The sequence below is a fragment of the Opisthorchis viverrini genome (genome assembly GCF_000715545.1).
Source record: "Opisthorchis viverrini unplaced genomic scaffold opera_v5_3, whole genome shotgun sequence".
Classification (NCBI taxonomy): Eukaryota; Metazoa; Platyhelminthes; class Trematoda; order Opisthorchiida; family Opisthorchiidae; genus Opisthorchis; species Opisthorchis viverrini.
In genome coordinates this window covers 3,558,148-3,567,923 of record NW_008751659.1, presented here as the reverse complement: position 1 = coordinate 3,567,923, position 9,776 = coordinate 3,558,148, and the positions used below count along the sequence as shown (strand labels likewise).

At 44.5% G+C, this 9,776-nt stretch overlaps 1 protein-coding gene across 1 annotated transcript in view; it reads left to right on the top strand.

Moving 5' to 3' along the window:
* Window positions 1–931: 931 nt before the first annotated feature.
* The window catches only part of T265_00351 (hypothetical protein), a gene marked incomplete at both ends in the record, with an annotated part of 11,352 nt that continues 2,507 nt past the window's right edge, over window positions 932–9,776 (top strand). Inside the window, 7 exons of the mRNA XM_009164096.1 lie at window positions 932–961; window positions 1,953–2,045; window positions 8,228–8,277; window positions 8,310–8,430; window positions 8,478–8,662; window positions 8,691–8,905; window positions 8,933–9,039. Coding sequence (XP_009162360.1) covers window positions 932–961; window positions 1,953–2,045; window positions 8,228–8,277; window positions 8,310–8,430; window positions 8,478–8,662; window positions 8,691–8,905; window positions 8,933–9,039 — 801 coding nt within the window. The remainder of the gene's footprint in view (window positions 962–1,952; window positions 2,046–8,227; window positions 8,278–8,309; window positions 8,431–8,477; window positions 8,663–8,690; window positions 8,906–8,932; window positions 9,040–9,776) is intronic.

The following is a 9,776-nucleotide window of genomic DNA, read 5'->3' as shown; positions in this document are numbered from 1 at the left end:
CTCTGCTGTCTACTGAGGTATCAATCAGATTTGTCAAGAGAAGACAAGCGACCCTAAGGAAGGTGTACCGGGAACAACTTAACCCTTCCATAAAATGGAATCACATGAAGCAGAACGTAAAAGAGCGGACAGTCCGACAGGACATGAAAGAAAGGCTGAGATAGAGAAAACAAGTTTTCAGTATACAAGATAAGTTGTTAGTGAATTGGGTTTGTTCGTTTGGAAGCAGTCCTCCTGAAGGTAAGCACCTCGGAATGCTTGTGGTGGGCTAGCACCAAGCCCCTTCTCAATCTAGTTTTATTCTTCGCAATAATGCACTCAAACTGGCTGTACGGTAGTGAAGCGTCACTGCTTAATATTGGTGCTGTGTTGTCGACGATGATATTGTTTTTGCGGCAAATGATGATTGCAAAGGTCGTTAGGCCGTGGCATCCTTCTCCTAAATGATGTCCTAATGTGCTTAACTCAATGGTTTCGGAAGGTGTAGGCGCTCCCATCTTGGCCGTTTTATCTTGAGACGTAGGTCATTCGCAATAAGTCCTCACTCCTTTTTCTTTTCACGTTTTACTAATACCTCCTCTGTGGGATTTTTTTATCACGTATGCACCAATTTCTACATATCCATAATCACGATAATGCCAAGGTTGGAAGGTTGGCCTGGAGGTAAATTAAACTATTTCAGCCTTGTGTCGGATGGAGACGACCTAGAGACGGTCAGTTCATGACTTGCCCACGAAGTATGAAAGCCCCGACCGTTCAACTGGGTTGCGTTGGTAACTGTCATCTCCCCGTATGGGGACGGCTGGACAAGACTAACCAATGCTTAATGGCTGTGCCACGCGGTCAGTGGCGGTCGTGAATCAAAGATATCACATTCACTGCATATCTCTCACTCCGCCACTTACCGAACAGGCAGAGCCATTCGATTTCAATGAACTGGTTGGGTTATTGCTTGCAACATGTAAGCTGCAACAGCTGGAACCACTGCACCTCGTTGTAGTTTGTGAGGTAAAAAACTGAACCCTTACTACCAGGGTATCCGAGCCCCTGGGGAGAACAAATGCGGCCCGAAACCCGAGTCTTCACCCGGATAGCTGCAAGCAGCAGTGGCACACTACTACAGTAATCTATGTTTTTAAAGGACAATTGCCGTAAAAGTTCCAACATCCACCTTGGATTATGGGTGAAGTATGTTCTATGGACCAACTTGGTACGGAAGTCAGGAGTATCATGGTTAAATCTCATAGTATACCATACTTAGTCATAGACGTACGCAGAAGTAGTCCGCAGTTGCATCCGGTTCCTGTGATGGTTAGCTCACGCCAGCGCTTTGTGAGGACCGAGTCATTGTCAACAGGTGGATGATGAGGGTATTTCCTTGGCTCCACGGTTTAACCAAAAGATGGGTATGAAATACGGCTACCGGATTAACTCGACTTTTAAAGAGTGTTCGAACTCCAACTACGAAGGGCCATAGGATTGTATTAGCCGTATCCTAAATTGTTACCGTTTTTATACAAGGGACTGTGTGTATTACAGCTTGGATCAATGGGTAAACCAGTTGCAAACCAAGTTAGGTTCCAGCCTCGTCACAACGGAATCATTCATTCAACGGCTACCATCCTTATCAGTTTCATACAAAAATCGTTTATAACCACGAGGACCAATCTAGGGTCAGAAGGATAATTAAGAAACGGATTCACCTGTGTTGCCAAAGAAGCCCTGTAAAACCGGATAATATGTCTAGTTCCCCCTAAGGCCTATATTTGCTCCGAAGCAGGCCGACCTTTTCTCAGGCCAGCTTGTCATGAGCCTTGAGTTCTTGGCGATTTTTGATTTGCCACGTCAACTGATCTGTCGTATTTTTTGTTAAACTGTTTCTATGTCGATCCTTAGGATTGGTTTAGTTCTCTTGAGCCCTTCCAAGTTGTGAAAATTTCTTTCTATACTAGATTATGGCATCCCGAAGAGCTCTCCACTTCGTTTTCAAAATTGGCGACAGGAAACGTAGTATTGATTTTCTGAAGGATGTTTTGGGAATGACGGTATGTTATCATCCTCTTGCTACAATTGTTGAAATTGTTTGTTGCTAATGCGGATTCGCAAATTTTTCGTCAAATTTTTCTGCCTGTTATATCTAAATCCTTTCTGTTGGTTGGACATGATTTTTCTGATGCTACCTCACTTCTGTGAGGCCCTCATACAAAATCCACCATTTCACAAGCATTTTCTAGTCCCCGTTTTTCATGTATTGAAATGAATGGGAAAACTTTTAGGGGGATCATCCCCAGAAAAAACACCCAACCTTATGGTAGGTGCTCTTTTCGCCGCATACCGTTGTGAACTAACTTGTAGATATTTTGTGCGCACTAGTTGTCTATTTCTCATGTTTTCTTCAACTCTAGTAGACACATCTCATCCGTATTGTAAATGGTACAGTTTCCCCCATCCATTGTCAATCGTTTGCCTATAACAACAGTTGGCGTGGACGAAATTACTGGTCATAACACGGTTTACACTCTCGGCATAAAATAGCTACTGGGAGACACCTTGTACTCAATTGTCCGTCCAAAAAAGGAGCCGGTTGGGAAGTTCGCAGCCTCCTGTGCTAAATTTACACCAAAACGCTTTTTTGTCACGCGTTTTATTAGAAGTACACCACTTCAAACTCCGCACACGCAATCAGTTTCTGATGGTATATCAATCAGACTTGTCGCTCAAACCGGAATTGAGAAGACAAACGACCTTAAGGAAGCTGTACTGGAAACAACAATCGATCCATTGTCAATCGTTTGCCTATAACAACAGTTGGCGTGGAACGAAATTACGGTCATAACACCGTTTACACTCTCGGCATAAAATAGCTATTGGGAGACACCTTGTACTCAATTGTCCGTCCAAAAAAGGAGCCGGTTGGGAAGTTCGCAGCCTCCTGTGCTAAATTTACACCAAAACGCTTTTTTGTCACGCGTTTTATTAGAAGTACACCACTTCAAACTCCGCACACGCAATCAGTTTCTGATGGTATATCAATCAGACTTGTCGCTCAAACCGTAATTGAGAAGACAAACGACCTTAAGGAAGCTGTACTGGAAACAACAATCGTTCCGTGATGTGGAACCAACTGAATCAGTGTAAAAAAGCAGACAGTTTAATAGGATATCACGAAATGCTAAAATAGAGAAAGCAAGTTTCCGTTCTACGAGATAAGTTGTTAGCAAAATAGATTTGTTCCTTTGGAGGCAGCCCTCCTGGCAACTCTTCATCGTAAGCGTTGATGGATTAGTGGTGACACGCTCGCCTCGCATGTCGGATGTCCGAAGTTCAAATCCCGGCACAGCCTTTGGATATGCTCTGCTGATGAGCTCTGATAAGAGTGAATTTTGGAGTGAGATAGCTAAGTACTTCTGGCCATTGCCTGGTCTCGCAAAGTCAACTTGAAGCCGTGGTCATTGAATTTCTGGGACAGATCATGAACATAATTTTGTTTTCCGAGGGAATCTTGCATATCGTTGACACTTTAAGCACTTGCATGCAAGTTCTTCTAATTGCTTATCCATGGTCAGATAGTAGACGTAGATGTGTTAGCGTCTTCATGTAGTCTATTTCGGGAGTTCCAAAGTAAAATTGTTTGAGGACACTGCTCTGCAATTCCGGGGGCACAATCACTCTTTCTGCAAAGAGTATGCAACTGTTGACCTCGGAAAGCGAGGGTCAGTATTGGTAGAACGGTTGAAGTTGTTTGTCGGAGCATACTGGAGGCTAGTGTGTGCGGTGGAAGTGGAGTGACAGACCACGAAGTAAAACAAGGTGAATACTCCACTCGTAAGAGTTTTCCATGCTAAGTCCGACTCTAGAGTGAGACTACGTTTTGCGCTTCCCTGCGGTGATCAGACATTCACTTTCAGAGTGCGTATGTTCAGTGTCTAATTTGACATTCATATATCTTCAGTTTGGTCGATGAGCAAATTTCTTTGCTCAGTATTTGTTCTCAGTGTCTCAAGATTATCGATCGGGATACTGAGGACTTCATCTTGTATGCCGGTGTGACCAACAAATAATGTCAGTGTTTCTAGATCAGTACCATGACTGAGGATCAATTCATCTTCGTGACTGGCCTTCAGCTGTCGCACAGTGGAGCTATTCGGACCCGGCTACTGCACCGACCTGAACAGGACCCAGAGTTGACACTTCAGAAACTTAGCACAGAGTGTCAGTATCTTATCAATCTCAAGGCTGATATTGAAACGACTGGACATTCCTAACCCTCTCAGCCTTACATGTTCTGCACAGTAATCTCCAAAAGGCAAACAAATTCTGAATGGACCACAAGAAAACCGCCCACGCCATTGGTTTTTGGCGAATGGCACTTTTCATGCCACTCCCTACCGGCAACACAGGTTGAAAGAATTCACGGAGGAATGCTACAGAGACAACCTTAGGAGGTCGCGCAAACACCAGTCTGACAAAAAACATACTCTGGTTAAAATCACCCAGTAGACAAAAACTTGTCGCAGTGTATGCTGACGTCACACCGGTTTCCCCCAAAATTGATTCAGGTTCTGACCCCACTGATTTCAAAACGAACGTGGAACGTAATTGCAAGGCCACCAGTAGAAGATAAAGTGCACCGTTGGTACTGCGTATGGCAGATGACTGAGACTAACCGGGAAGTTGAACTGCTCCGTGACGTTCAACCGGGTTCAGTTCAGTAGTGCTTGCGACATCAACTGTACAGGCCTAGATTAGATTGATGAGCTTCGACTCTTGGTGCAACCCCTTAGTATCGTTTGTAACGGAACAACTGCAGACTTTGTAATACGTTCACGGGAGCACCACATCTTGAGGATTTTGTGGTCGCTACAGTTACAGCCAAACCGAAGACCAGTCGGAGTATACGCAACATACCGGCTGTTTAGCTCGTGACGTCCGACACTGGTAGCCGTCTCGCGGCAGTCCGATTTGACGAATCCTGCCAGCAGCCTGCAACGTAATGCCCACTCTCCCCACCCTTCAGTTCACGGTCCCATGTTCAGATGGATGATTCCACCGCTATCTAGAAAGTCAAGAGGGAGAGACAAGCAGTAGGGATACCGCAGCAGTCACACAGACCAGATGCTGATTCAAGGAAATGATTAATGCTGCCGAAGGCTAGACAGATCAAGGTGTCGTTATACCTAATTTGTTTTGATCAATCTTCGCAACCGCCTGCAACACCACACTAGCGTTTCACATGCATTTTCACTGGATTAAAAGTACCATATATAGTTGAACTAGCTTCTGAACTTACTGTTCTCAGGCCTCGATCTCCCTTCAGTCGTGAACTGTGATCACTAGAAACGATTTGTTTTAATGCCCAGTGCTTATCAGTGAGGTGATTTGCTCATATACCACTCAACGACATGACGTTTCATATATATTTTTGACTGCCACCATACCTGTGGATATCTGAGTTCTGTGAATCTGATATACCTCTCCAGAACACTGTCCGCACAAACCTATGACGCAGGATCACCTCCCGATTTATAGGGACTTCATACCCAAAATACTTACAGTAAGGTCTATATACTACAAGCAGCTAGCGAACTGCACACCAGTAATGGTGAACCCAAACAACGCTCAAACGACACACCAAGAAACGCATATAAATGTCAGATGACATCTAAAGACTCGACCACAGGAAACACGCACTGAACATAATAGATTTTGGAAATGTGGTATTGCTGATGCAAAGAATAAGAACCCTCGGTTGTTGATCTGTTCGCTGAGCTTAACAGTTGGATTGCAAACTTTTCATCACCAGTCGAGGTGACGACGTCAGTACAGGGCTGAGTGGGTGAATTCCTCCTCTTTTGCCTGTGATTATACATCTTTTAAACAACACCTGGTAGTTCTGGAAACGGTCTTCGAGTAGTTTGACTGGTCTCCTGTGAATCTGACATGGTCTCAATCTCCTGTGTCTGTTTTGTTCGTTGGGTACATTCAATTCGGCAGTTCTGTTGTGATTCGGTCGTCTTCTTGCTTTGTGGTGTCAGTTTGTTCCCTTGATTGGTTGATTTAGCGGCCTTCCGTTTTTCAGTGATTGTCTTCCTTTGGTCCAATTAGTCAGTTAGTTGTCGTTCGGTTTCTTGGCTCAGAGTCCCGTGACTGTGTGGTTCCTTTGCTCGTAACGGCTGATAGACTGGGTCAATGTCGACGTGTTTATTGATCGATTTTTGTGTGGAGTACCACGCCTGGTTAAATTTTTGCTCCTGTTTTGTTCTTGCATGAACAAGTATTTGAACATTGTCCCAACTGAACTTGTGCCCTTCTCTGTCTTCGTGAATTGAGACAAGTGACATTGGATCTTGTCTTCTGCTGGCAAGCTTGTGTTCGTGTATTCTGGTAGCAGGTTTTCTTCCCGTTTGGCCAACATAGTGTCTATCACAGTCGGCACACTTAAAAATCGATCAGTAAACATATCGACATTGACCCAGTCTACCAGCCGTTACGAGCAAAAGAACCACACAGTCACGGGAGTCTAAGCCAAGAAACCTAACGACATCCAAAAAGGCAAAACAGGGGGAATTCACCCACTCACCCCTGTACTGACGTTGTCACCTCGATTGGTGATGAAACGTTTGCAATCCAACTGTCAAGCTCAGCGAACAGACCAACAACCAAGCAGTGCACCCGAGCTACTTACATCCCACAGCGTTGCTAATAAGAACCCTGTCATTGTGGTAGATGACTGAGGCCGCAGAAACCGCCATGCATTATTACTGGGATAAGACGGAGGACGTCGTATGGAAAGCGGCTTTAGGTCAGCCGATTATCAGATCTAAACTGTAAAACCCAACCAGTTTGAAATCTACTTGGTCTGTCATTTCCCAGTCTGTTTGTTCTATCAATTCCTTACCCAAACAGCCCAACGAAAATTCCGAACGACACCGAAGAGTGATATTCAACGAAAGGGTTTCTAAACCGGGTTACCAGGACACCAAATTCATTTATATTAATGTTTGCTTATTCTCAATTGTCGGCACCAGCCAGCAGTTGGAAGATATCTCGTTGCATGCTTTTGGGTTTATTTTAATTCCCAAACGCGGTAACTTATTTACTTGACCCGAAGCGAGATGGCCGAAGTGGTGAGAGCGCGAATTTACTGACCGGAAGGTCCGTGGTTCGAATCCGACCTCCGCCTCTCGACTTCCCCTGTCTAGGCTTGGGCAACCTGGCAGTATCCCAGCCCTCGTGCAACCTTCGGGTGGCATGGCAGCTAGGCAGCGAAAGGGAGCTACAGCTGAATGATTTTTTTCTGGCCTGAAGCATCCCTTAAGATAAACGCGAAACGCTGCCTAGTAATAAATCCACCAGCTGTTTACCAGATCTTTCTGAAGTGATGGCTTCTCGATCGGTTCCAAAATATTTTCCAGTTGATTGAAATTTTGCTTATATTCTGAGTTCTTACCAGTCCGCGAGAAAGATTATTCTATTGCGTTTTAGAGGTTTCAAACAAAGGGCAGTATGATGTTCGCTTATGAGCAGTTGTAAATACTGTTGAATTTATGCTGACTTCATTATCGTTTGAATTTTCTCCTTTCGGTGGCCTAGTGATACTGGGTAGTTTAGACCAAAGCAGACGTTCCATCTTAGTGTCACATTGGGAGAAAATTAGTGGCAGTCGATTCTAGTGGAGTATGATACAGGGCTTTCGAGGTCTCATCGCAGTAGGCGTGCACCATAAATGCATTTTTTGTATTGTCATAGTCACCGTGTGGCTCTGTTCCCCTGTGCATTTTCTTAGTCCTGTAAAAAATCGTTCAGCTGTGGCACCCTTTCGGTGTCTAACTGCCATGCCACCAGAAGGAGGCACAAGGGCTGGGATACTGTCAGGTTGCCCAAGCCTAGACAGGGGAAGTTGAGAGGCAGAGGTCGGGTTCGAACCACAGGCCTTCCGGTCAGTAACCACTCTAACCACTTGGGCTATCTCGCCCCCCTTAGTCCTGTACTGCAAACTTTCAAAATTTGTCGAACTTTCTTTTTGAATCATATTGTGTTGGTACTGCTATTGCGGTTGCCTTATTTTCTCTCAGGAACCATAAGACTCGATCCTTTCAGCATAGCTTGTTTAGGGATCTACTACTAATTGTTTGGATTATCCGACCACCTCGCTTTAATCGTCTTGTCTGGGCATGGTACACTGTCACCAAATCGATCCATCTTCCTTTTGCCGTTCACTCACCAGGTACTGCGCCATGAAGAGTTTGCAGAAGGATGCAAGGCTTTTTGTAACGGGTAAGAAGTGTTTTGTGTATTCTTCCCTTCAGACCTTATGACGGAAAATGGAGCAAAACTATGATTGGTTACGGTCCGGAGGACAATCACTTCGTACTGGAACTCACGTACAATTATGGCATCGGCTCTTACAAAATGGGAAATGACTTTCAGGTAGGGAAATCCCCGTATTCGTCTTCCATCCAATCAACTATTCACAGTATATTCAAATCGATCAGCCCGAGGCGTTTAGCCGTTTGAAGAGTGGATCGTGGCCCATCATCTCTTCGTCAACCGAGTGTGTGGAAACAGAAATGCCTGGTGGCTATCGCTTTCGCATTTACAATCGTGAACCAAACGGTGACCCGGTCAAATTGGTTGCTTTGTCCTCTTCTGTACTACAACGGTCAATCGGTATTGTGGTCATTCCACAGTAATCCCCTCCGATCTGCTTATTTTATAGACTACTGGTCAAGAAAGTGTGGAATGCAATTGTTATCTTCTACAGATACAGAGGCAACTTTATGCTTTGATCCAGCGCAGTGTCACCTGAAATTGGTTGCTATTAACCAACTTGTGGATCACGCAAGTGCGTTTGGTCGAATCGCTTTTGCATGTCCCAAGAAACAGGTTTGCTTGGATTTGATGGGTAATGCTATTTTATTCTAGCTTTTAGAGTTGCAGAGCCTTATGGACGCGGAAAAAGAAACCATCTTGAAGCGTCTGGTCAGTCTAGATACACCCGGGAAAGCCACAGTTGAGGTTATCATTCTCGCGGATCCTGTAAGCTTTGAAACACTATTTTGAATAGTATTATATTTAATCTAGCTGTCGTTTTGTGTTACTGCTTGTTTTGGAAACAGTTCATCTGTTCCGGCTGTGTAGATTTTTAGAACCCTCATGTTTCTAAATAGACCCAACACACGGCATTGATGATGTGGCATTCGCAATATTTGCACCGTTTTTTAGTGAGAACTACGTTTCAGTTATTTTTCAGTAGAAAAGGGTCATCATAGGGCAGGAAACAGATTTGTCTGGTTGAAATGCGCTACTCAAATCATGACGAACCGCTAGAAGAATTAAGTATAGATATTCCATGAAAGTCACCAAGAAGGAAATTTTGATCGGGAAAAAGCTGTTGAAGAAACCATTCTGTACGCATCTTTGTACGAGTATCTAACATATCTGTATCCCTCTCCCTCCCAAGGAATGCGCCGGAAGTTTGTAAACATAATACGTTCTTTGTATTCTCAGACTTCCGGACGTGTGAGAGTGTGTGGAGAGCTCTCCAAAAGCTTCCGTGCACAAAGCGGTGTCCGTCAGGGATGCCTACTCTCTCTCTCCATTCCTTTTTAACTTCGTGATCGATGAAATAATGAGACCAACGCTGGAGGGTCTCCAAAACTCTGGTGTTCAAATAGCCTGTGAAGAAAATCTTGTCGATCTGGATTATGCAGACGACATCGTTCTCATGTTCGAAGAGGAGGAACAGGCGCAAGTATTCTTGGATGAACTGACCA